Source organism: Mobula birostris, chromosome 17 (genome assembly GCF_030028105.1).
Source record: "Mobula birostris isolate sMobBir1 chromosome 17, sMobBir1.hap1, whole genome shotgun sequence".
NCBI classification, from domain to species: domain Eukaryota; kingdom Metazoa; phylum Chordata; class Chondrichthyes; order Myliobatiformes; family Myliobatidae; genus Mobula; species Mobula birostris.
In genome coordinates this window covers 55697153-55725029 of record NC_092386.1, presented here as the reverse complement: position 1 = coordinate 55725029, position 27877 = coordinate 55697153, and the positions used below count along the sequence as shown (strand labels likewise).

Genomic DNA, 27877 nt, shown 5'->3' with positions numbered 1-27877 from the left:
CTTAACATTTTATAACACAAAAGGAAATGAAAAAAATTATTTGACCATTGACATGAGTGTGCACTATACTTTAAACTGCATATGACACCTGACTTCTGTTCTTTGTTGCTAAGTAGCAAAATATAGTTGAAGATAGTAAGGGGAAACCACAGTTAATAGTGCATATATGGGAAGAGAACTAATTGCTATTAGTTTTCTAGCAATAAATGAATAAAACCAGACAAATGCTGTCTCAAATATTGTTACAATAGCAGCACTTAAACAGGCAAATGAAAAAAAGGATGTGATTCGTTTAAATTGATATCATGGGTGGCATAGACTGCAAGCTGAAGTGCCTGCTATGCTCCAAATTCTACATTCATCAACTTGGACAAAAGAAAGCAATATGATTTAAATACACATAAATGAGAAATGTTGCCAATGCAAATTGGGCTAGCTACAGAGCAACGATTTATCATTCAAGAGTTTGGGGTTTAGTAAACTGGTTCTAAATGGTTCCAATGAGTAAACTTATTGAGGAGACACTCACATCAGGAAGAATCACTGTTAATATAAAATAGGCAGTCAGAATCAAAAAGAATTGCTATTTAATTGACTTGGTACTGGAGAGATGACCAATAACTCAATACCCACCTCACAGGCAAACACCAGGAAATCTGCAGATGCTGGAATTTCAAGCAACACGCATAAAAGTTGCTGGTGAACGCAGCAGGCCAGGCAGCATCTCTAGGAAGAGGTACAGTCGACTTTTTGGGCCGAGACCCTTTGTCAGGATTAACTAAAAGAGCTAGTAAGAGATTTGGAAGTGGGGGGGGGGGGGGGGGGGAGAGATCCACAATGATAGAAGACAGGAGTGGGAGGGATGGAGCCAAGGGCTGAACAGTTGATTGGCAAAAGGGATACGAGAGGATCATGGGACAGGAGGCCCAGGGAGAAAGGAAAGGGGTGGGGAGGGGAAAAGCCCAGAAGATGGGCTTCATCTTTACAGTAGAGGAGGCCGTGGATAGACATATCAGAATGGGAATGGGACGTGGAACTAAAATGTGTGGCCACTGGGAGATTCTGCTTTCTCTGGCGGACAGAGCGTAGGTGTTCAGCGAAACGATCTCCCAGTCTGCGTCGGGTCTCGCCAATATATAGAAGACCACATAGGGAGCACCGGACGCAGTATATCACCCCAGCCGACTCACAGGTGAAGTGTCGCCTCACCTGGAAGGACTGTCTGGGGCCCTGAATGGTAGTGAGGGAGGAAGTGTAAGGGCATGTGTAGCACTTGTTCCGCTTAAGTGCCAGGAGGGAGATCGGTGGGGAGGGATGGGGGGGGACAAATGGACAAGGGAGTTGCGTAGGGAGCGATCCCTGCGGAATGGGGGGGAAAGATGTGCTTAGTGGTGGGATCCCGTTGGAGGTGGCGAAGTTACGGAGAATAATATGTTGGACCCGGAGGCTGGTGGGGTGGTAGGTGAGGACAAGGGGAACCCTATTTCTAGTGGGGTGGTGGGAGGATGGAGTGAGAGCAGATGTGCGTGAAATGGGGGAGATGCGTTTGAGAGCAGAGTTGATGGTGAAGGAAGGGAAGGCCTTTTCTTTAAAACAGGACATCTCCTTCGTCCTGGAATGAAAAGCCTCATCCTGACAGCAGATGCAGCGAAGACTGAGGAATTGCGAGAAGGGGATGGCATTTTTGCAAGAGACAGAGTGAGAAGAGGAATAGTCCAGATAGCTGTGAGAGTCAGTAGGCTTATAGTAGACATCAGTAGATAAGCTGTCTCCAGAGACAGAAAGATCTAGAAAGGGGAGGGAGGTGTCGGAAATGGACCAGGTAAACTTGAGGGCAGGGTGAAAGTTGGCGGCAAAGTTAATGAAGTCAACGAGCTCAGCATGCATGCAGGAAGCAGCGCCAATAAAGGAAAAGTGGGGGATAGATACCAGAATAGGTTTGGAACATAGTCTGTTCCACAAAGCCAACAAAAAGGCAGGCATAGCTAGGACCCATACGGATGTTCGTGGCTACACCTTTAGTTTGGAGGAAGTGGGAGGAGCCAAAGGAGAAATTATTAAGAGTAAGGACTAATTCCACTAGACGGGTGGTAGAGGGGAACTGGTTAGGTCTGGAATCCAAAAAGAAGCGGAGAGCTTTGAGACCTTCCTGATGGGGGATGGAAGTATATAAGGACAGGACATCTATGGTGAAAATAAAGTGGTGGGGGCCAGGGAACTGAAAATCATCGAAAAGTTACAGAGCGTGAGAAGAAAGGGGCTTCCCTTCCTTCACCATCAACTCTGCTCTCAAACGCATCTCCCCCATTTCACGCACATCTGCTCTCACTCCATCCTCCCGCCACCCCACTAGGAATAGGGTTCCCCTTGTCCTCACCTACCACCCCACCAGCCTCCGGGTCCAACATATAATTCTCCATAACTTCGCCACCTCCAACGAGATCCCACCACCAAGCACATCTTTCCCTTCCCACTGATCTCCCTCCTGACACTTATCCTTGTAAGCGGAACAAGTGCTACACATGCCCTTACACTTCCTCCCTCACTACCATTCAGGGCCCCGGACAGTCCTTCCAGGTGAGGCGACATTTCACCTGTGAGTCGGCTGGGGTGATATACTGTGTCCGGTGCTCCCTATGTGGTCTTCTATATATTGGCGAGACCCGACGCAGACTGGGAGATCGTTTCGCTGAACACCTACACTCTGTCCGCCAGAGAAAGCAGGATCTCCCAGTGGCCACACATTTTAGTTTCACGTCCCATTCCCATTCTGATACGTCTATCCACAGCGTCCTCTACTGTAAAGATGAAGCCACACTCAGGTTGGAGGAACAACACTGTATATTCTGCCTGGGTAGCCTCCAACCTGATGGCATGAACATTGACTTCTCAAACTTCCGCTATTGTCCCACCTCCCCCTCGTACCCCATCTGTTATTTATTTATATACACACATTCTTTTTCTCTCTCCCCTTTTTCTCCCTCTGTCCCCCTCACTATACCCCTCGCCCATCCTCTGGGCTTTTCCCCTCCCTCCCCCTCCTGTCTTCTCCTATCATTTTGGATCTCCCCCCCCCTCCCATTTTCAAATCTCTTACTAGCTCTTCTTTCAGTCAGTCCTGACAAAGGATCTTGGCCTGAAACGTCGACTGTACCTCTTCCTAGAGATGCTGCCTGGCCTGCTGCGTTCAGCAGCAACTTTTATGTGTGTTACCCACCTCATAGGAATGGCCTTCAATGTTGAACCTTTTGAACATCTTAAATTGAGTATTACTCTTCTCCCATTAGACACCAGACTAGAACTATCATTGAAATGGATTTGAGTTTTAAACAGTAATTTTAAGTGTGATGTGTTGTGTTGAAAGTTCTCACTGCTTCATCAGTAATTAGGAAGTCAGACATCATTCTATTTCCTCATAGTTAAACCATTCAAGACTGGTTTGCTTAACCAACCTTGTCTCAAGAACAAACCTTACATCTTTATGAAGAAGCTATTATGATTTTATGCATTTCTTTTACAATTCTAATGGTTCTGATGTTGGTTTAACATTTTAAGAGTTTCATCATAACACCTTTGACATTGGACAGTTAGATGAAATTGCTGAAATACGCATCTTAATGTCTAGAGTTCGACTAATGCAATGGAACTGCAAATGAAATACTTGATTTGGAAGGCAAGGAAGAAAATGTCCAAATCATTTTACCTGTCTCTGTAGTTTATAACTGTATCAATGATTGCATTCATCTGTTTGGTTATCCTAGGTGGATTTGGAGACAGTTTTTCTGCTGGGGGTCTGCCTCTCTTTTTCTTCTTTTTTCCATCCTCCTTTGATGAATCTTTATCCACATTTCTTCTGCGTTTCCTAGCTTTCTTCTGACGTATTTCCTCTTCCATTTCTTCTAAATTGCCATCTTCAATTGCCTAAGTTAAATTCCCAGTTTAAAATTTTAGATTTAAGTATATTGAATATCCATTAATATCAAATGACAAATAATATTTGATCTTTTAATGCCTGTTATGAATAGAAATGACAAATTTAATTTACCTACCCTCCATTTATAAACTCCATACCCCTGAACCATCCAGGAAGCATAAATCAGAAATACAGATCCTTCATGCTCTAAATATATAATTACCCAATTCTTCATAAGGCTGCTGATAATTTCAGCTTACAAATTAATTTACTTCTTAAAAAATATTTTTAGTTATTAAGCTATATAGTGGGAAAATTATCAGTTACGCTATACCTCCCAGAGGTCGGTTTTTTGGTTTAAGGTTCATTGAAAACTCCTACATTTCTTCAATTTTTTTTTTTTTAACCCCAAATCAAAGACATTTGATTATCGCACGACCTAAAGCATTTTTTCCCCTTTATTGTTTGAATCCCACACTTGCTAAGAGCTTAAAGCAGATTTGAATCACTCTCAGAAACTAATTTTCGCCTTCAACAATTACCTGGATTACCCCATAGAAAAACTGCATTTGGTCAGCTGAGAAAATTTTGGTGGGATGTTCCAATTTAAAATTTATATTAACACAGATTAATAAATGTGAAAAGCTTCGAAAGTCTTCACAGGAAAGCTCTAAAACAGAACTAGATATAGCCACATACTGATCTAAGAAAAACTGAAAAAGAAATAAGAGTGGAATTGGCATCTTAATGCCATTACAGATATCTGGTCAAGGACTTAGGTCAGGACCATCCCCACAGGGCAAACAACCAATATGCAAAAGGCAAAAAACTACGAATACAAAAGACAAAAAAATGTAATTGCAAATAAATAAGCAATAAACAGTGAGCACATGAGATGAAGAGTTCTTGAAAGTGAGCCCATAGGTTGTGGGAACAGTTCAGTGATGGGGAAAGTGAAATTGAAATTGAATTAAGTTATTCTATTGGTTCAAGAGCCTGATTGTTGAACAATAATTACTGTTCCTGACCTGGCAGTGAGAGTCCTGAGGCTCCTGAACTTTCATCTTGATGGTAACAGCGAGAAGAGAGCAGGGCTTAGGTGTGGGAATCCCTGATTTTGGATGCTGCATTCCTGTAACAGTGCTTGGTGTAGGTGTGTTCAATGGTGAGGAAGGCTTCACCTGTGATGGACTGAGCAGTATCCATACCAAGCTGTGATACAACCAGTCAATATACTCTCCAGCACACATCTATAGAAGTTTGTCAAAATATTAGATTCAGCATGACATCTTCAAAAACTTCTAAGGAAATGAAGGGTCTGCCATGCTTTCTTCATAACTGCATTTACATGCTGGACCCAGGACAAGTCCTCGGATATGATAACACCAAGGAATTTAATATTGCAACCTTCTCCACCAGCTGGCTCATAGACCTCTGGTTTCTTCCTCTTGAAGTAAATAATCACCTCCTTGGTCTTGCTGACATTGAATGAGGTTGGTGCCGTGGCATCACCGAAACAGATTTTCAATCTCCCTCCTACATGCAGATTCATCACCACCTATGATTCAGCCAACGACAGTGGTCGTGTCAGCAAGCTTAAGTATGGCATTGGAGCTGTGCTTAGTCACACAGTTGTAAGTGTAATGCAAGTAGAGCAGTGGAGTAAGCACACAAGACAAACTGCAAATAAAAACAAATAACTAAGTAAATAAAGCTGAGAACATGATTTGAAGAGTTCTTGAAAATGAGTCCATAGGTTGTGAAATCAGTTCAGATGAGGTGAGAGAAGTTATCCCCACTGGTTCAAGAGCCTGATGACTGAAGGGTAATAATAGTTCCCGAACCTGGTGATATGGGACCCAAGGCTCCTGTACCTCTTTCCTGACTCCAGTAGCAAGGAGAGAGCATGGCCTGAATCATGGGGCGGGGGGCGGGGGCAGATCTTGTTGATGGATGCTGTTTTCTTGTTGCAGTACTTCTTATAGATGTGCTCAATAGAGGGAAGGACTTTCCCTGTGATGGACTGGGCTTTGTGCATCATTTTTGTAGGCTTTTCTATTCTTGGGCATTGGTGTTTCCACACCAGGCTCTGATGCGACCAGTCAGGATACTGTCTACTTGCATATGTGGAAGTTTGTCAGAGTTTTACATGGCATGCAGAATTTGCACAAACTTCTGAGAAAGTAGAGGCTCTATCATGCCTTCTTTGTAAGAGCACTTGCATGCTCGAACCAGAAGCGAACCTCTGATATGATAAAGCCAAGGAATTTAAAGTTACTGACCATCTCCGATCCCTTAATTCATCACTATCTTTTGTCATCTGCAAAGTTATACATGGTTTTGGAATTGTACTTAACCACGCAGTCATATCTATAAAGCAAGTAGGCAAGTGAGAAAACCATGGATCCAGTTGCTCAGAGATGTTCCAAGCTGAGTGAAGAGTAAATGAAATGGCATCTGCTTTTGACCTGTTGGGATGGTAGGCAAATTAGAGTGGAGGACATTCCTCAAGCAGGACTTGATATGACTTCTAAAAGCATTTCATCACAGTGGATTCAAGTGCTACTGGATGATATTTATTGAGGCAGGTTATCATGTTCTTCTTGAGCACTGGTATAATTAAAGCCTGCTAGAAGCAAGCCTGCTCAGACTGCCAAAGCAAGGGGTTAAAGATGTCAGTAAACACTCCAGCCAGTTGATTAGCACAGGTCTTCCCTTATCAGCTAGGTACATTGTCTGGGCCAGATGCTTTCTACAAGTTCATCCTCTTGAAGGCTCTCACATCAACCCCAGAGATGTAAGCACTTTCATGAACTCCCACAGTCCCCAACGACCCTGTGACTTCAACGTTCTGTGTCAAAGCAAGCATAAAAGGCAATGAGCTCATCCGGGGTGAAATTGTGTTGTCATCTACATTGCTTGTTTTGCTTTGTAGGAGGTGATGGCATTCAAGCCCTGCTATAGCTGTCGAGCATCCTTTTGTGATTGAAGTTGGAACTACCACTTTGCATGTGAGGTGACTTTCTGGACGTCACACCTGGACCTCTTGTACTTTCCTGGGTCTTCAGTCCTGAACACCAATCCAGCCCTCAGCAGACTGCAGATCTATTAGTCAATTATAGGGCTTCTGAGTGGGAACAACTATGAATGATTCTGTGGGAAGACACATGCCTGTTAGTGTCTCTATAAAATCTGTGACAAATGTGGCACATTCATTCAGGTCCTCTGATTAATCCTTGAAAATGGCCCAGTCCACTGACTCGAAGCAATGCCTTAGTCACTCAGAAGATTCAGGAGTTCATTTATTATCAGAGTATGTATACAATATAACCTGATATTTGCACTCCACAGGACAAGAAACCCCATAGAATGAATGATAGAAACATCGAAGTCCTGAAGACCCCACCCCCTCTTGTCCTTACTTCCGATGACTTGCTCTTTAGTCTCTGCCTGTGTGCAAGTAGGAGGATAGTTGGATGATCAGACTTCCTGAAATGTGGTCTAGGGATGTTGTCCAGCGTGTTAATGGTGAGCCATGTCTTAGTGAAACAGAGAACACAGCAATCTCTCCTTTCCTTCCAAAACAGCAACCTTCCCTTAAGTCTTACATCTTGTTCTCCAGTGACTGTACATTAGCCAGCAATATGCTAGGGTGAGGTTGCTGTGTACTCTGTTGCTTTAGTCTGGCATGAAGTCTTACCTGGCACACTCTCTTTCAGCGACAGCTGACTTTCAATGCATACTTGCATTCCTGAGTCCAGTTCCACAAGTCCTTATGAAATTGTAAAATGCTTGTGTTTAGACTGTTCAAAAGTATGTTTCTTAAAGGGAAACTACAGGCTGCAGATTGTAGTAAAAGCAGTTTAGAAGATGTAGTGTTTTGTGAGCTCCTGCAAAACATCACTGTATACCACTAGTGCCACTTTACTCAACCTTCAGTGAATTAGTCACCACAGGATTCCTAACCCCTTGACCTGCTCTGTAGCCATATTATGTAAATGGCTATTCAAATTAGTTTCTGGTCAATGGTATATTAGTAGTGGGTGATTCAATGATGGTAATGCCATTTACTGTCATGGATTAGTAGCTGAATTTTCTTTTGTTTGATATCATCAGTCTGGCACTTGTGTGATAGGAGTATTACTAGCCACCTATCAGACACGGCTTGGATATTGTCCAGGTCTCGCTGTGACTGAGGCAATAGACAATAGACAGTTGGTACAGGAGTAGGCCATTGAGCCAGCACCACCATTCACTGTGATCATGGCTGATCATCCACAATCAGTATCCAGTTCTTGCCTTATCCCCATAACCTTTGATTCCACTATCTTTAAGAGCTCTATCCATCTCTTTCTTGAAGGCATCCAGAGACTTGGCCTCCACAGCCTTCTGGGGCAGAGCATTCCATACATCCACCACTCTCTGGGTGAAAAAGTTTTTCCTCAACTCCATTCTAAATGGCCTACCCCTTATTCTTAAACTGTGGCCTCTGGTTCTGGACTCACCCTTCAGCGGGAACATGCTTCCTGCCTCCAGCCTGTCCAATCCCTTAATAATCTTACATGTTTCAATAAGATCCCCTCTCAGCCTTCTAAATTCCAGAGTATACAAGCCCAGTCGCTCCAATCTTTCGACATATGACAGTCCCGCCATCCCGGGAATTAACCTTGTGAACCTACGCTGCACTCCCTCAATAGCAAGAATGTCCTTCCTCAAATTTGGAGACCAAAACTGCACACGGTACTCCAGGTGTGGTCTCACCAGGGCCCTGTACAGCTGCACAAGGACCTCTTTGCTCTTATACTCAATTCCCCTTGTTATGAAGGCCAACATGCCATTAGCTTTCTTCACAGCCTGCTGTACTTGCGTGCTTGCTTTCAGTGACTGATGTACAAGAACACCTAGATCTCGCTGTGCTTCCCCTTTTCTTAACTTGACTCCATTTAGATAATAATCTGCCTTCCTGTTCTTACCAGCAAAGTGGATAACCTCACATTTATCCACATTAAACTGCATCTGCCATGCATCTTGCCCACTCAACCAGCCTGTCCAAGTCACCTGCATTCTCATAACATCCTCCTCACATTTCACACTGCCAACCAGCTTTGTGTCATCAGCAAATTTGCTAATGTTACTTTTAATTCCCTCATCTAAATCATTAATATACATTGTAAACAGCTGCGGTCCCAGCACTGAACCCTGCGGTACCCCACTGGTCACTGCCTGCCATTCCGAAAGGGACCCATTCATCGCTACTCTTTGTTTTCTGTCAGCCAGCCAATTTTCAATCCATGTCAGTACTCTGCCCCCAATACCATGTGCCCTAATTTTGCCCACTAATTTCCTATGTGGGACTTTATCAAAGGCTTTCTGAAAGTCCAGGTACACTACATCCACTGGCTCTCCCTTGTCCATTTTCATAGTTACATTCTCAAAAAGTTCCAGAAGATTAGTCAAGCACGATTTCCCCTTCGTAAATCCATGCTGACTCGGACCGATCCTGTTACTGCTATCCAGATGTGTCGTAATTTCATCTTTTATAATTGACTCCAGCATCTTTCCCACCACCGACATCAGGCTAACTGGTCTATAATTCCCTGTTTTCTCTCTTCCCCCCTTCTGGAAGAGAGGGACAACATTAGCCACCCTAAGAGAGGGACAACATTAGCCAAATAGGCATGGACTATTTCATTAATCCGAAGAGTTGAGAAAGGTTGTGTAATCTAACATTTTGCAATCAGCAACAAGCACCACTATTTCTGAACTTATGAATAAAGGTCCTCGATGAAGCAGCTAAAGACACTAGCCCGAGGAACTCCTGCAGACGTGTCCTGTGACTAACATGATTCATTTCAAACTACCTTAACCATCTTTCTTTGTGCTAGTTATGATTCCAAACAGCAGAGGCTTTGTCCCCGATTCCCATCAACTTCAGTTTAGCCAAGGCTCCTTGATGCCATACTGCCTTGATGTCAGGTCAGTTACTCTCAGTCCACTTCCAGAGTTCAACCCTATGGTCCTGTGTGGAGCAAGGCTGTAAATGAAGTCAGGAGCCAAGTAATTTTAGTGGAATTCAAACTGAGCTTCTGTGACAAGATAGTTGCCTAGAAAGTGCCATTTGATAACATCACTGATGATCGTGATGATTGGGAATACTGTAACTGCATTGTTAATTTGCTGGGTTGGATTCGTCATGCTTCTTGCAGGCAGGACAAAACTGTGTAATTTTCCACATTACCAGATAGATGTATTTGTACGGACACAACTTGGTCAACAGCATGTCAAGTTCTGAAGTACAGGTATTCAGTACTATTGCAGGAGCACTATGGCTACGGAATGAGGTTTTTTGGCAGAAATGAAGACAGTGGGTCAATCTTCCCAATATTTGAGTGAATTACTGTTCACCTGGTGCAAGATGCTGGATAAGTGAAAGCCAATATGATGATCATGGAAAACTCAAAGTTAATCCAGGCTTTCAGTTTAATGTTATCAGCTTATATGTGGAATCGAACAAATTTTCCAAGGAGATGCCAAAGAGATCACATAGTTTTACATCTAGAAGGCCAAGGATTATATTTCAAAACTAATGGTTTAGAAATTAGGCAGAGAAATCATTGCAGGAAATGTTTGCTTTAATTTAACTATATGAATTACAAAACATGTTCAAGAAAGTCACCTTTAGAAGTTAACAAACAAGTCCTCAGGGTTAAAATTTAAAATCAAAGTCGGGCAAGCGTAATACAATAGCTGCTTTGGCACAGCAGCATAGAGGCTAGCATAACACTTCGTCCGGGATCTGGGTTCAATTCCTGCCACAGCTTGTAAGGAGTTTGCACGGTCTCCCTGTGATTGAGAGTTCTTCTGGGTGCTCATTTCCTCCCAAATTCCAAAGTAAGTTGTGGCCATGTTAGATTAGCGCTGGAAGCACAGTGACACTTGTGCGCTAGCCCCAGCACATCCTTGGACTGTATTGGTTATTGATGCAAATTATGCATTTCACCATATTTTTCAATTGTTACATGCTCAAGGAGATCTGTTTTTTTTGTGAGAATGATGTAATGGTCTTTTGGAGGTCACCTGATGTGATTTTCCCGCCGATGTGAGGTCACGTGATGGCATGTGCCCCGTGACTATATAAGGGTCGACTCAGGTGACGCAGTAGGGTTTTTGAGTTTGTAGATTTCCATGCAGAACGTGCTGTATCTCTGTTTGTTACGTGTTTGTTTTTGGTGACGCAGTTTCATTTTTAAAACGGTTGTGCGTTCTGTTGAAAGATTTCATATTATTTGGACTGGAAATTTGTGGCTGGATATGCCAATTTACTCAATTCCAACAGTTGAAGGGAGAGTGAAGAATTTATCGAAGGGCCGAGAGAAGTCGGCATCGTTTGGCAGTTTAATAAAGAATCGGCCTTATTGAGTCTTCGTTGGAGGAGTACCTGCATCGAGATAACTCTTGCCAGAAAGAGCAAGGTGTTCATGCAAAAAGGTGCTCTCTCTCTCTCTCTCTCTCTAAAGGAATTTAAGGTCAGTTGCTTTAAACTGTTTATTTTCGGCATCGTGAATCCTGTGGACAGAATCAGCAGTAAAGGTGCATCTGTGAAGAAATCCTTCTCCAGAGAAGTCTCTCCCAATTGAATGTGTAAAACTGTTGGACTTCTGAAGTTATCGCTTTAAGAACTATATCTGACTGTATCGCTTTAAGAACTGTTTTCGCATTTAACGCTTTAAGAACCAGAGCCGAGTGGCGAGTCGGTGAACGGCTGCATATCTGTTAATTTCCGGTTAAAGTTTTCCTTTATTTTTTTTCCCCTTATCGTTTATACGTGTTTAATAAATGTTTGGTTGTTTTCATATAACCTGCCTCAATTGATATTCATTGTTGCCGTTTACGTAACACGATGTATGTGATAAATAAAGCTAATTTTTAATCTTTCTGCTTTACAAACAATGATTCTTTGAACTATACAAATACACCAAGCAGTAATTGTTACCTACCCTTAGCCACTGTTTTTCTGTAAGGGCATCACTGTAGTCCACATCCCTGCGCATGCGTGAACCTCTCCCAAACATCTTCTCCTCCTCCTCTTCACAGGTCAATCTTTCAACTTCTGCATCATCTTTGACAATCCATGATGGCAAATCATCTTCCTCCATCAGTCTTGGCTTGCGTTTTGGATTCCGTGCATCTTCTCTTCGCCGCTCTAGATCCATGCGCTGAGGTAGAAGGTGTTGGCATGGTAATATCATGACTTTATAATCACAGTACATTTATTATGAATTAAATAAAAGCAATTAGTTGATGTATATAATACTTGAGGATGAGGCATCAGTCTTTCAAAAGGATAGTCACTGACAAATAAATTGTGACTTTATTCCTCCTAGCAAATTGTTACTTATTTAAGGACACGAGATTTTACACTAGGTCTAAGTATTAAAATTAGAGCTGTGGTAAATTTGAAGGTAAGAATGAAAAATGAAAAAGAAAATGGCCTACTTTCTCTGTTCCTTGAAACACATACCATATTTGGAGTTAAATATTTCTGCATACATTTTTTGTTCTTCAACATGGGTTTGATTCACATTGACTGGTTAAAACCAATTCTTCTGGACACCAATTTAGAAGCAGCCACACTTTGTTTTGCAGCCACCAAATTGAAATGGCACCACTTTTGGGAGGAAGTAGACTAATTTTTGTTGTGTTGTATGCAAACATGTGAATTTAGTTCAAATGCATCAGTATGTTTTAAGCTGCTTTAAAGATTGATGGGATGCAGACTGGCATTATATTGAGAATAAGCAAAACTGGTTCAGTTGCATCAATTTCACAATAGAATCAAACAGAGCTAAAATAAGAAATTCCAAAAGTATATCAAGGTGTTTTGTTAAAAATATAAGTAAATTATCATGACAGTTCTCTGAACATTGCATTCCATTCATATCTGAATCTATGTAATCTCCCAGCTAATAGACAAGGGAATATTGGATAAGGTGGTTAACAAAATAGCTGCCAGAAACTGAAAAATTAGTGACTCATTGAGGAGATTACAGTGATGTCATCGGCAATTTTCAATGTACAATATTTCACTAGTGCTCTTTAGGGAAGCAGACTGGCCTAATTCTGCTCCTATGTCTTAAGGAATGAAACTTGGCAGCCTTTTCTAATCTCATCCATATGCGATGTCAAGCCCCCCCTACAGTTGTTTCCTAACTGTTTTCTCAAGCGGGGCAATTAGGGATGGATAATAAATGACAACTCTGCTGGGGATACATTTTTCCATTTTTTGAATGCATATTTGGAAATGTCTTTTCCCCCGTTCTATAATATATTAATGCTACAAACTCCAACAAAATTGAAAAAAACATAGCACATTCTAGAACATGAAAATTCTAGGTTCTTCAACAACATGTTTATACTTCTGAACACTACTGACAAAAAGCACACACACATTTTATATATATATATATTACATACACACACACACATATACATATATACACACACACATACATATACATATATATACATACATATATATATATATATATATAGATAGGATTCTGGTTAATTGGGCCATCGGTTTATCAGGGCAGCCACTATTTGGGACAACTCTTAAAGAACTAAAACTAGTTGAGAAAATAGCTGGGATTCCTTTTGGAGATGCAAGAAACAGCTGGGAGTGAAAATGAAATGATTTCACTACTTCAGCAAGTTAGGAATTATGAAAGATTTGAAGCTATCGACAATCACCTTGAACATTCAAATGAAATTGAAGATTTGGAGGATGCAATCGCCGAAAGCATTTTATGAAGGGAGTCCATTATCTGCACTAGTTGCCTGCGCTGATTTTGTTCATTTACAGTCAACCAAAACAACATGGTACTATACAATTCCTCCTTCAATAACTATTGGGAATGAATACAGTTTCATAGTACTGTAGTGTTCTAATTTGTTCTGTATTTCATTTAAATACATAATTTGTTACTCAGCTAAAATTAGTTTGTGTTTTTATACCTATTTAACTATTTTCATGAAACTTCAGCTAACGGGGGCAGCTGCATAATTGCACTAAAATGTACTGGTCCCCATGTGTCCAATGAACTGCAATCCACTGTATCTGCCAATATATTTTGATATGGATGCTATCAATCGCGTGTGCCTCAAAAAGCCTCTGGCAACTATTTCCAGCTCCTGCCCTTCACATGTCTTAGCTACTAAGTCCAGTGGAACAGTTTTTAACTGAAAGGAGAAGGGTCAAAGGCAGGTTACTGGCGCCTTAAAATCAGTCACTTTGGGCTGATGGGGCTCATCAGCCTTGGTGGGTAGCTTGTTTAGGAGAAGGAAAACTTTGATCTCAAATCTCTGCTGCCTTGCAACACTGCTAGTGCCAAACTGTACCAATCTCTGCCATTCCTTATCTGATGCATGGAGGCGGGGAGCTTGCTACATGGGCAACAGCTTGCTTTCCACATTGTACTGCAGTGGCTTGCATATCTAGACAGCTAGGACACAAAATCCATGGTAAACCCTAACCAATGGAGGCCTCATTCTGATATGGAGTCAGAGTCATAGAGGGAATACAGTACGATATCAGGCCACATGGCCTAACTTGTCCATGTCAATGAAGGTGCCCACCTAAGCCAGTCACATTAGCTTATTCTGGACCTGTATCTCCAAACCCTTCCTATCCACATACTTAACAAATGTCTTTTAATATATATTTTTTAAAACTTTTACCCATCTCAACCATTTTCTATGGCAATCCATTCCATATACAGTACATACTACCTACTGTGTGAAGTTGCCACCCCTCAGTTCCCTGTTAAATCCTTCCTTTCTCACCTTAAACCCAAGCCCTAGAGCTTCTGGTTCCCTTTCCCAGGGAGTTGGGGAAGGGGCAGACGACCAAATGCATTCATAGCATCTAAGACTCTTATGATTTTCTACACCTCTATAAGATTATGCCTCAATTTCCTACGCTTCATGGAATAAAGCTGTAGTCTGCCCAATCTCTCCCTAAAACTCGGGTTCTCAAATCCTGACAACATTCTCACAAGTATATTTTTGAGGTTTTTTTCAGCTTAATGATAGCAATTCTATTAGGAGGTGGCCAAAATTGTGCACTATACTCCAAGTATGGCCGCACCAATGTCTTGTACAGTTGCACCATAATGTCCCAACTTCTATGCATGAGAATTAAAAATAATTTTAACTTTAGATGTAATCTTATGCACTTACCATGAATAATTCAAATTCTTCTTCATTACGAGCAATCATCTGATTCAGAGTCTCATCATCTGGAACTTCATCTTCTTCCTGCAAATCAAGAGATCAATATGGCAACTGAATATTGTTTTAGCAATTGCATACCAGAACTAGAATCATTCCAATTTTTGAAAGAACATTTTTAATGGTATAGATGGTCATATCAGCATTTCTCTTCCAAGGTTTTTTTTCCAAAATTGTTTTATTCCCCCCTCCAATTGTACATTAAGTGAAGAAAACATGCAATTTAAGAGGCTAGGGCCACTCCACACTAATGAGTCCAGAAATAGGGATAGGATAAACAAAGACACTGCTGTGCCTTAAATCTCAGAATCTTCAGTACGAATTACGTATAGCACAGAAAATTAGATACCAGAATGCAAATACATTTGAAATCTATGATTTATGAAAAGGTTAAAATAGTGATGCCCATCAAATTTAATGTAATATCTGAACCAATTGCAGCAACAAGATGAATACTGGGAACATTGAATAATTTAGCTGGGTATCAACACTTTAAAACAACTGGATGTTGTCAAATGCAAGTTTTCTTATGCACATGACACAAAAGTATTTTTATACTGGCTTGGTCCAATTGACAACTTCTGATAAATTATACACAACATTCTGAGCACACACTAGGATTCATCGATATCTGAAGACCTGCTGCTGCAACTTTAAAATTACATCATGACATGGACACACATTAGACCACTGAATTGTGGAAATGATTATCTGTATGCCAAGCATGGGAGTTCAGTTTCTGGAAAATTTCTCAATTCTGGTTTGGTGAGTATACTATTAGATTTTCAGAAATTTCCCACAATCCTTCAACACACACACACATCAAATTGGTGGGAATGAGATGTATTGCCAAGCTACAGCAAGAAATCCTGAAACTTTCTTATATGGATATACAGCATGCAGTTTAGGAAGCTTAAAGAGACTGCACTGAGTAAAATTAAAATTATACAGCACGTGAAAAAAGAAGAAAATTGCTGGACAAGACCAGAGATGTGCAAGATTGTGCCTTCTCCTCCATAGCTTCTTCAGTGTTCAACTAGGGCTCCAGGGTGTGTCACTTATGCAGATAGCACCAGATGAGATATTTTAATTTAGGCTTAACAAAGATTACAGACTTTATATTGGGCATATTTTACTCAATAGTCTCACACCAGAAAATAAAGATTATACACCCTTGAAACCAAGTTAAACATTCCTAGAATGTTTCTAGTACCAAGTGATCTCTGTGCAGCTTTAGTTTTCCAGCATGATTATCATAAATATCCCCCCCATTGTGTTAAATACAAGTTTGTCAAAAATTAAGCAAAGAGAACGAGATTGCAAAATCTAAATTGTTATTATAATAGCAATCTGTACAACGTTGAGGCAAAACTTAAAACTTGTTAGAAGGCAAACTGCTGGTAGCAATACAATTCTTCAAACAATCCAAATAACTTGGAAGAAAGGGCTTCAAATTTCACAAAAACTTAGTTTTCAAACTCAATGGATACAATGAAAACAAATTATTTAAGAGGAAATGTAAAACAAAACATACATCATGATATTCAACAGAATTGTTTTGCTAATTAGCGGTATTATTAAAATCAACTTGAGTGAAGTCAAAATTATATCTCAATTCAAAAACAGAATTGTTAAAAGAGCTCTGCCACTCAAGAAGCATCTGTGGAATGACAAACCAATCAACATTTTAGGTCAGTAATCCTTCCTCAGAACCGAGGACCTGAACTGTCGACTGGCTTCTGTTTCCCCTGATGCTGTTTGAATGCTGAAATCTTAAAGCATTTCTACTGTTTCAGATTCCAGCTTCTGCAGTTTTATTTGTTTTCTATTGGTGCTCAATTCCTTTCTTTATCCTACCTTAATATGTCTCTAGTCCACAGAATTAAAATATAGTAGTGTAAGCCTTCATTAAACTATCAATTATGTCAGAAATGAAAGAGTCGACAAATTTATGTCACACAATTAACAGAATTCATCATGTTTTCAAACCAAAGGTCTCAGATCACCCGTGAAACAAATCAGAAGATGGAGTACAAGATCACTCATCTGTATTGGAGAAGACATCTTTTCACACAGAAACTACCAGAGTGCAAAAAAACTAAAATAGGCAGAGTTCAAACTTCTGACAACTCAACTGGTTGCTTTAAGTTAGTTCTATGCAACCTGTACTAGTCAAAATATTGTTTTTAAAGAAAGCTTGATCCTAATGATGCTGTTCCACAAGTCAATTTTACACCACTTATAATACAAGTATCACACAGTCCATATTTTCTTTTATATTTCCAGAAAACAAAAATTAGACATGGCTGAGTGAATGCAAAGTGATCACCTAGAAAGCTCATTACTCACACCTCCATACCACTGTCTTTTCCCCAGCCTTAGCCACTAATATATTCTGAAATTAAAACTTCTTTGGTTGTTAACTGGCTAAGTAGTACCTAGTGGAGTACATAGCCAAACTGATCTGCAGGGGTTCAGCTGATCTATAATGCAGAAAATTTTGATACTATAATCAATCGGCTTTACCCTGGGCAGAGTTGAGGCAAGGTTCCCACTCCAAAGTGCTATCCCACTAGAAATTTTGAATACTGATTGGAGAGAAGAATGGAAAGGCATGGAGGAAAAAACATCACCGTGCTCAAGTAATATTCCCTGTACATTCAATAACTTGTAAACTGCGTCCACATTCACATAGGAAAAGTGGCCACATAAGCAAGATCCCAGAGGGCTGATGATGCAGATGGAACTATAGGCAAGCAACAGTCAGCACATTGAGGATACAGGTGATAACATCAGTTATAATTTAGAACAAAGCTTTTAAATATCATTTTTGGTTAAGTAGAAAGTGAAAATAAAAGGGGAGGAGATGAAGCACGTATCAAATCACACATACATGCAAACACATAGTAATTAGGGCATCCTTGCAGAATTTAACACAATTATTATGTGTGTCAGAGGTTCTTTAAATTTACTGGTCTATTTCATTAGTTACAATGGCACCTCATTAGTGTGGGTGACCTATAAATTTTCTGGATAATTAACATATTTAAAAATTTGTGCAATTCCAATTAATAACAGATAGTCAACTTCATTGGGCATTGTTGGTAAGCATCAAGACTCTTACTAGATCAAGAATTGTGCTGTACCAGAATTTGCCAAGTTTAGATTGAACTGTTGCATTAAAAATTACAATAAAAAATCAACAGCACCATTCAAATGGTTACATGCTTGCATGTTTTTATGTTTTATTTATTTAAAACACCTCAATTCCTCCCAGGATGAAATAAATACAGTGAATTCTGGTTAATTGGGCCATAGATTAATTGGGGCAGCAATCTGTGAAAATTGCTGGGATTCCCCTTGTTTATTTTTCATACTATGCTGTTTAATTGGGACAGGAGACTGTTACTGAACAGCTTCCAACAAGGGTCAATCGCACTTAGTAGCCAGTAGACAAAACACCATGCTTTGAGCGAACAGTTTTTAAACAGCATCAGTTGTGTGTACTGTGTTCAAAAAGCAGTGACTTTTGTGACTGATATTTGGAGAGAAATAATCAGTAAGTCAATTCAGAATGGTTTAGCTCACTGTGGTTTCAAGCATTCAGGCCTGATGTCAGAAACAGCCAGGAGTAAAAATGAAACCATTTTACTACTTCAAGTTAGAAGTTATCTACAAACATCTTGAATGTTACAATGCAAATGAAGATTTGGAAGATGCAATCATCAAAAGCATTGTATGAAGGCAGTCCATTATCTGCACTGATTTTGTTCATCTACAGTCAAAAGAACATGATGTAGATGAACTCCTCTGTTGATAAGCACTAGGAACTAATACAATTTTAGAGTACTGCAGTAGTATTGGTAGAACTTTGTTCTGTATTTCATTTAAATACATAATTTGTTACTCAGTTTTTAAAAAAAAATATACCTTTTTAACTATTTCCATGAATCTTCGGCTAATTGGAACAGCCACTTAATTGGGCCAAAATGTACTGGTTCGGATGTGTCTCAATTAACCGGAATCCACTGTATTTTTTGGAAATTTAAAAAACAGTCAAAAACTCAGTTATTAATTTATGATATAGTGGCCTTTGACTATCTCGATTACAATTTCGTTTCACTAAAGTGCTCACTGCATATTTCTCACTTTGCTGCATCTGGAATTTTCATTTAGGCAGACGCTTCACTTATCCAATTTCCATTATTTCTTTTCTCATCAACTAACGTTAGCTGAGAGAACAGTCGCTAAGCATTACAAAATCCTATTCTTCCCCTCACTCCCCTCAAAAATTCTCAAATGCCCATTATAGGTTATAATTGTAAATAGTGGAACTTTACACTATCATTTTTGACCAATTACATTGCCAAACATCATAAAAGATGGTTCAAGATTTCCAAAAAGCATGAAACAAAGAAGCTAAATTATTGAAATAAGGATTTTACAGTAAACATACTATCTGGTTAAAAGAACCATATGATTAAGCTGTTATGTATCTTGTGCATAGCCATCCATTATTGAAAGTTGAGAGCCTTTCAGATGTTTAATCAGAGATTTAATTACTTGCAAATTTTAGATAGAAGATAGGATTGACTAAACATTTTACTGAAAAACTCCAACCCTGCTAGTTTGCTGTCTATTAATAATAAATCAGCTGATTAAGTATAAAATACAGCGCATAAATAAGACACTGTTTGTAGCATATACTCATTTAAAAGTTATTGAGCACAGCTATAAGTCACAAGCCGGCCAGTAATGTTATCCTACCCAGGCAGTACTGCAGGAAGGAGAAGCATTGGTGTCCCCCTGGTGGTGAAAGAATGCAATGTTACAACACTGATTTCTCCAACAATACACTACTAGATGGTTCAGTACACTTGAGGATTACACATTTGAGAGAAAACTGAAATTTGCCATTTTAAAAGGGGAAATCATTTGTTATGATTGCTTTGCTGAATTCAAGCAACTTTGGGCAATGGAAATGGTCACTCCTCATCAGGTTAATTTAATCAGAATAATCTTGATATATCCTTTGCTTTTCAGGATAGAATTTTAAAATAAAAATGCCAATCACATATGAAAAATATTGATGTTTGTAGAGGAATGTAATCGCCAAGGAATTTAGCAGAATTGTTTCTCGGGCCATTAAATACATATTTGTAGTGTGATTCTCTTAGAAAGAAACAATGAATGTAATGTTTGCTCAAAGTTAGTTAATTAAATTCAGTCTAGCTGTAACAGCTACTCATTAACTGCCACAGATCTGGCAAAAAGATGTCTGATTGATTGTAAACTTTCTACAGACCCTGTAAATTTATTGCATTTCCATAGACACCCTAGTAAAACACCTACATGAATTTGGTGACTTTCTGGCACAGAGGCTGTATTTTCCACACACTGTATTAAGAAATACCTTGGCTGTATTACTAGAAATATCCATGCAACTCCTAAAGTCTGCATTTACAGGGTCCATTGCTTCATACCCCCTCCTCCATAACAAATCAATTAAACTGAAATATTCAGCATATTTAAAATATGGTTTTCTTCATCACTATTGGCTGCACAATATTTTTGTGTTTGTAGCTAATGTGGATGCTAATTAAAATAAATCTGAAACTTGCCATAGGGCGGCAACATTAATTAAGAACACAGGATTTAAAGGCAAGTTACTGCTGGACAAAATGGCTCACCATAAAAATTTAGACTGTAGTCAATCATCCCTCTGCAATCTGAAACTACTTGAATTTTCTAACATCCAATATGTGGACCATGAACTCTGCATTACATTAACATAATCGACAATTAAAGATACAATTGGATGGAAATGGTACAATTCACATTTCTGTTAGCAATTCAGATTATACTTCAAATTCCATGGTAAAATGCATATTCTATAAATATGCAAAAAGTAGACATTTTTAAAGGATTTAAGTATTTTGTTTTTGGAACAAATAGATTGATACTAAAGAAACTGTAGAAGTTAGATTTAATGGCAAGAAAAGTACCCATTATAAGTGATCAAATTGCTATAGTATAATTTATCCATTATAATATAGACAAAAGGGCTGCACTTATTTAGATTTAGATTTTATATTCATCATAAAGAGATGAATACCGAGAACCTATAGGATAATGAGATTCTACAATTAAGCCAATCTAAAAGTACTTAAAAAATACTGCGTCTCATGTCTCACAGCATTTGTTAATGGACACATGCAGTTTATTCCATAAAGCCTAAATGTATGTTTCAGAAATTTTCAATATCCAAATTTCTCTATGGCTACACAGATTAGTGAATGGTCCCTCTAGTGAAGTGAATAATAAAGATATCTGAGTATATTGTAAAACATACCAGTTATCTAAGTTTTAGGATGTGTGTGCATAGAGGATCATGGCTTTTGTTTATGAAAATCTATTGTACACATTTAAACCATGATTTTAATCACTAGAATAATGTAACTAATCTCTTTGTGAAACATTAAGAATTCGTCATTTCAGGTGTGATGTGCGCAAATAATAAAATCAAAACATCTTTATAAGTATACTTCCAAAAATAAATCTTTTTGCTTGAATTTCTTCCACAGTGCCTTTCCTGATGCAGATTTTATTGAATGTAGACCACAATCTATAAATCAATTGAAAAGCACTCCCTTCACTTCAAGTTCTGCAAGTACAATCAAGGCAAACTAACTGCGCTTTTAAAAATAAAAAGAACTAAAGCACATAGATGTTGCATGAAGTTTCTGGAAGTGCTCATAGTAGAGAATCTCACCTGGTTCCTCAACATTATCTCTTTAGTCAAGAAGGCACAGCAACGTCTCCACTTCCTGAGGAGACTCAGGCTTCCCCCCTTCAATTCTAACCAATTTTTTACCATTGAGAATGTCCTGACCAGCCGCACCACTGTCTGATACAGGAACTGCACGGCACTTGACTGCAAGACCTACAAAGAATTGCAAGGGCTGCTGACAGGATTATTGTGGGGGGGCGGGGTCTCTTCTACCCGAGATATTCATCAGGAGTGCTGCATATGCTGGGCCCTTAGCATTGTCAAGAATTCCTCCCATCCATCTCAACTTCTTTGACACCCTATCATCAGGCTGGAGGTATTGTAGCATTAGGAAGAGGACTGTTAGGATGGGCCAGGTCGTGAGACTACTACACTCCTCACCACCACCCAATATTAAGCACCAATAGTTATATTGTTTACCTTTTAAACGTATCATAAATGCTTATTATCTTAATTATCAATCTTCTAGAAACTATTTTACATTTATTTGTGGCAATATTACTTTGTGTTGTGTACTAATTATAAGTACTGTGTTGTGCACCTTGATCCAAAGGAACATAGGTTCATTTGGTAGTATTCAAGTAAATAATAAACTTGAACGATATGGTTTCTGATATAGATTATATATTTTGTTTTTAAAATAGCTCAGTAATTTTGCTATTTGACTACCAAGTACTTGGTCTATTTAATTGATTAACAAACTAAAACTATCTCTGCAGTAAAAAGTACCTATCGGTTATCAATAATTACTGCTCTTTTGGTCAGAGCTATTGATAAAGGCTGAATATAGCAAATGAAGCATGTCAGCTTAGAAATGAGGACTAAATGAACATTTCAGTAAGAGAAAGCAAGATGTAGAAAGGGTAACCAGATAAATTCTCAGTCCTTCAAATTTTCTCCCAAAGTTCATTTGCACCTACAAATGAATCATGCAGTGAACTTTCAAAATTAGACAAATATCTTAGAACTGTGATCATACAGCCTGGATTACAAAACTACGCTAATTTTCTATAAATCCTGATGGCTTTAAAATAAATTCTAATTTACGTACTTTATATACACAAACACTTATTTGTACAAATATTATTCTATATACTCTTAAAGTGATGTGATTTTTTTAAAAACAAAATAAATACTTTTTTTTCCAACATAAATTGCAAAGGATGTTCAGACACCATGGTAATAAAACGCTTACATACCTCATTCTGTTCCTCATGCTCCAATAAAGCTTGCAGGAAAGCTCGGCGCTCATGACTTGAAGATTTTTGATCAAACATACCAGCTTGGATAACCTTTTGGTCCACATTAAGCTTGTATTTGGCAGCAGCGAGAATCTTTTCTTCCACACTGTTGACTGTGCACAGGCGCAAGACTCGAACTTCATTCTGCTGTCCAATACGATGTGCTCTATCTTGGGCTTGTAAATCCTAGGAGATGCACAAGAATAAATACACAAATTCTCAGCAAAAGATGGATGAAATAGTTTTAATCAGAAAGTCTCTAACTAACTTGCAGTTTATTTATATGGTGCAATGTTCAAATTTTGTAATTTTTCTCTTTTTGTAGCCATTTATCTCAAAATGAAAGGATAAGAATTTTTTTTTACTTTATCAGCAAAATAAAATTTTGGTCAGGCCACAGTTGGACAGTGTTGTGACCATTTCAGGTCAGCCCATTGCAAGGAGGACATGGAAGCTTTGGGCTTAAAGAAGTTACCTGGATTAGAGGGCATGAGTTTCAAGGAGAGATTGGACCAACTTAGGCTGTTTTCTATGTAGCATCAAAGGCTGGATGGGGAAGACAGCGGATAGAAATTTATAAAAATTATGAGAGGCATCAATAGGATGGATAGACAGAACCTTTCTCCCAGGAGAGAAATGTCAAATATTAACTAGGAAGCCATCAAGGCAAGAGGGGGATGTTTAAGAAAGATTAGTGAGGTAAGTTGTTCTTTTTGATACAGAGTGGTAGGTGTTGAAATGGGCTGTTAGGGTAATGGTGGATGCAGACACGATAGGTACCTGAATATGTAGGGAATTGAAGCACGTGGATCATGGGCAATTAGAAAAGATCTAGTTTAAGTTGGCATTATGTTCCACATAGACATCATGAGCCAAAGGGCCTAATCCTGTGCTGTACTGGTTTATGTTCAATGCTACACAAGAGATGGCCAAAGTACAAAAAACACTTTACTCTCAATGGAGTAGCAGAAGTTGAGAGTATCACACTGTTGAAGACTGACAAATGAAACAGAAATCAGATCTATCGGTGCTTTAGGATTTTTTTCACCAAAATAAATCTCATACCTGATGTGGATTCCAATCACTGTCAAAAATGATAACAGTATCAGCTGCTTGAAGATTCAAACCAAGGCCGCCAGCACGTGTACTCAGCAAGAATATAAAATATTTTGAGTTTTCTTCATTGAACATTTTCAACAAAGCACCACGGTCTTCTGCTTTAGTTGTTCCTGTGTATGGATAAAAGGTCCTGAGCTCAATAGCAAAATATAGGTATCTCCATTCCAAGTCCATAGATCCTAAAGTGTGCAATTTGATAGAAGTGTTCAGATGGCATATGATGTGCTGGCCTTCATTAGTCAGGAGACTGAGCTCAAGAGCCACGAGGTAATTTAGCAGCTCTATAAAACTCTGGTCATAGGAACAATGTGGAAGTTTTAGAGCGTGCAGAGGAGATTTATCAGGATGGTGCCTAGATTACGGAACATGTTGTTATGAGGAAAAAAAAATGAGTGAGCTAGGGCATTTCTCTGCCAAAAACAGGATAAGAGGTGACTTCATAGAGATGTAAGATTATGAGTGGCACAGACAGAGTGGACAGCTGGCACCTTTTCCCCAGGATAGCAGTGGCCAATACTAGACAAATTCCATTTAAGAGGAATGTAAAAATGTTTAGGGGAGATGTCAAAGAATAGTTTTTGTAGGTGTCTGGAACACAGTGCTCAGGGTGTTAGTGGTGGCTGATACAATAGGGATATTAAGAGACTCAAGCATAGAACTGCAAGACAAAGAAAGGGTTATCGGTTGTGTCAGAGGGAAGGGTTAAATTGTTTGTGGAGTTATAAGTCAGCAAAACATTGTGAGCTGAAGGGACCATGCTGTGCTGTGCTGCTTTTTGTTCTATGTTCTATAAGTGGGAAGTCATTACAATTAGATGCAGGAACACAACGGGAATTCACAATTGTGTATCCACACAAATTGCTTTGAATAAGAAATAAAACTCAAGCCAAGGATGGTTCAAAGTCCATTCGTGAATGTTGTTCCCACTTCCCTAGTTAAACCCACTCCATTACATGAAATTTTTCATTTTCCACAGAAGAGAAATCTACAACTACAGCTGTTAAGTTTCTATTTTCAACAAAGAGCCCTACTTTAAACCAGGTATCCAAGCGCGCTATTAAGCCCTGAATGGATGGTAAATGTTTCACTACAAATTAAAAAAAAACAAATAATCAGTTTGGTCAGGTTATGTTAAAGTCAAAGTAAAAGTATACATGTTACCAATATACTACCTTAATACTGAGTTTCTTTGGGGCATTTTCAGGTAAATGAAGAAACACAAAAGAATTTATCAAAACTATACATAAACAAGATTGACATACAATGTGTAAAAGAAGATAAATTGCACAAATAAAAAATAAATAATACTGAGAAAGTGAGTTGGTAGGCTGGGGAATCAGTTCAGAGTTATCCATGGCAAAGTTATCCATTCCGGTTCAGGAACCTGATGGTTGTAGGGTAATAACTGTTCCTGAGCATTCCATGTAAATGAGCTCAATGATGTCCTGTGATGGACTAGGCCATATCCACCACTTTCTGTAGACTTTTCGTTCCTAGGGATTGATGTTTCCATACCAGGCAATGATGCAATCTGTTAGAATACACACCACTGTGTAGCTACAAGTTTGTCAAAGTTGTAGGTGACATGTCAAATCTACATCAAGCTGCTGTTGACTGACTACAGCTCAATGTTCAACACAATCAACCCCCCCAGTTCTAATCAACATGCTCCTAAACCTGGGCCTTTGAAACTCCATCTGTAACTGACTCCTCGACTTCCTCATTGGGAGACCACGGTCTGTGGAGATTGGAAATAACATCCTCCTCCTCACCCCCCCCATTGACAATTAAGACTAGCGCACCTCAAATGCCATCTATAAATTTGCTTACACAATTATTATTGGCAGAATTTCAGATGGTGTCAAGGAGGAATACAGAAGCGAGATAGATTAGCTGGTAGAGGGGTGTCGCAGCAACAACCTTGCACTCAGCATCAGTAAGATCAAGGAACTGATTGTGGACTTCAGGAAGCGGAAGTCGAGGGAACACATACCAGTCCTCTTCAAGGGATCAGAAGTGGAAAGAGTGAGCAGTTTCAGGTTCCTGGGTGTCAACATCTGAGGATCTATCCTGGGCTCAACATATTGATGCAATTACAACCGCTACTTTTCATTAGGAGATTGAGAATTGATATGTCACTAAAGACACTTGCAAACTTCTACAGATGTACTGTGGAGAGTATTCTAACTGGTTGCATCACTGTCTGGTATGGAGGGGTCACTGCACAGCATTGCAAAAAGCTGCAGAAATGAGTAAACTCAGCCATCTCCATCATGGGCACTATCCTCCCCAGCAATGAAGACACCTTCAAAAGGCAATGTCTGAAAAAAGCAGCATCCATCATTAAGGACCACCCCCCTACCATCATCAAGGAGCTGGTGCAGGAGCCTGAAAACACACACACAATGTTTCAGTAACAGCTTCTTCCCCATCCGCCTTCAGATTTCTTAATGGACAATGAACCCATGAATATTACCACTTTCCCCCTCTTTCTGCACTAATTATTTAATATTTTATAGACACTTCTTATTGCAATTTATAGTTTTTATTAGGTATTGCAATGTACTGCTACTGCAAAACAACAAATTTCATGATATGCAGGTGATATTAAACCTGATTCTACAACTAGAGGCACTGTCATGCCTTCTTTGCAATGGTCGCGGGACAGATCCTTTGATATGATAAAGCCAAGGAATTTTAAAGTTACTGACCCTCTCCTCTTCCACTCCCTTAATGATGATCTCTGGCTACTTCCTGTGGTCAATAATCAGCTCTTTTGTTTTGCTGATATTTAGTGAGAGTTATTGCCGTGGCACCATTCAGCTAACTTTCCCTCCTACATGCAATTTGTCATCACCTTTGATTTGTCCAACAACAGCAATGTAGTCAGCAAACTTAAATGTGGCATTGGAGCTGTACTCAGCCATACTGTCACAAGTATAAAGTAAGTAGAACAGAGGCTAAGCACACAGCCTTGTGGTGCACCTGTGCTGAGGTAACTGGGGAGGAGATGTTGTTGCCAATCTGTACTAACTGGGGTCTGCAAGTGAGGTAATCGAGGATCCAGTTGCATGCAGGGAGTGGGGTATTGAGGCCCAGGTCTTGGAGCTTAGTGACAAATTGAGAGGATGATAAGTGTTGAATGCTAAGCTGGTTAATAAAGAGCATCCTCATGTAAGCACTGTCATTGTCCAGATGTTCCAAAGTTGAAGTAAAGGGCCAATGAAATGGCATCTGCTGTTTACCTGTTGTGAAAGTAGGCAAATTGGAGTGGATCCAGGTCACTGCTCAGGCAGGAGTTGATATGCCTCATGACCAAACTCTCAAAGCACTTTACCACAGTGGGTACAAGTGCTCCGGGATGATATTTATTGAAGCATGTTAGGAAAATATTAGATTTTAATCTGATATTCATAAAAGAATATTCTTCAGATGGAAGAATTGTAGGTATATATGGGAAGATATAATATTTAGTATCAGATTTTCAAAAACTACTTAAATATGCCAATACATGATACCACTAAC

The 27877-nt window shown here is 39.3% G+C and overlaps 1 protein-coding gene across 5 annotated transcripts in view; it reads right to left on the bottom strand.

The window, feature by feature from the left end:
* The window catches only part of smarca2 (SWI/SNF related BAF chromatin remodeling complex subunit ATPase 2), a 128007-nt gene that overhangs the window by 18018 nt on the left and 82112 nt on the right, over positions 1–27877 (bottom strand). For 3 of the 5 annotated variants that reach the window (XM_072281744.1, XM_072281746.1, XM_072281745.1), the window contains exons 25-30: positions 24299–24462; positions 23192–23419; positions 19970–20008; positions 15152–15229; positions 11911–12129; positions 3704–3921 (exon numbers count right to left, since the gene is read on the bottom strand). In XM_072281744.1, coding sequence (XP_072137845.1) covers positions 3704–3921; positions 11911–12129; positions 15152–15229; positions 19970–20008; positions 23192–23419; positions 24299–24462 — 946 coding nt within the window. Of the gene's footprint in view, positions 1–3703; positions 3922–11910; positions 12130–15151; positions 15230–19132; positions 19229–19969; positions 20009–23191; positions 23420–24298; positions 24463–27877 lie in introns of those variants that run through there. The other 2 variants (XM_072281747.1, XM_072281748.1) reach the window with 2 other exon arrangements.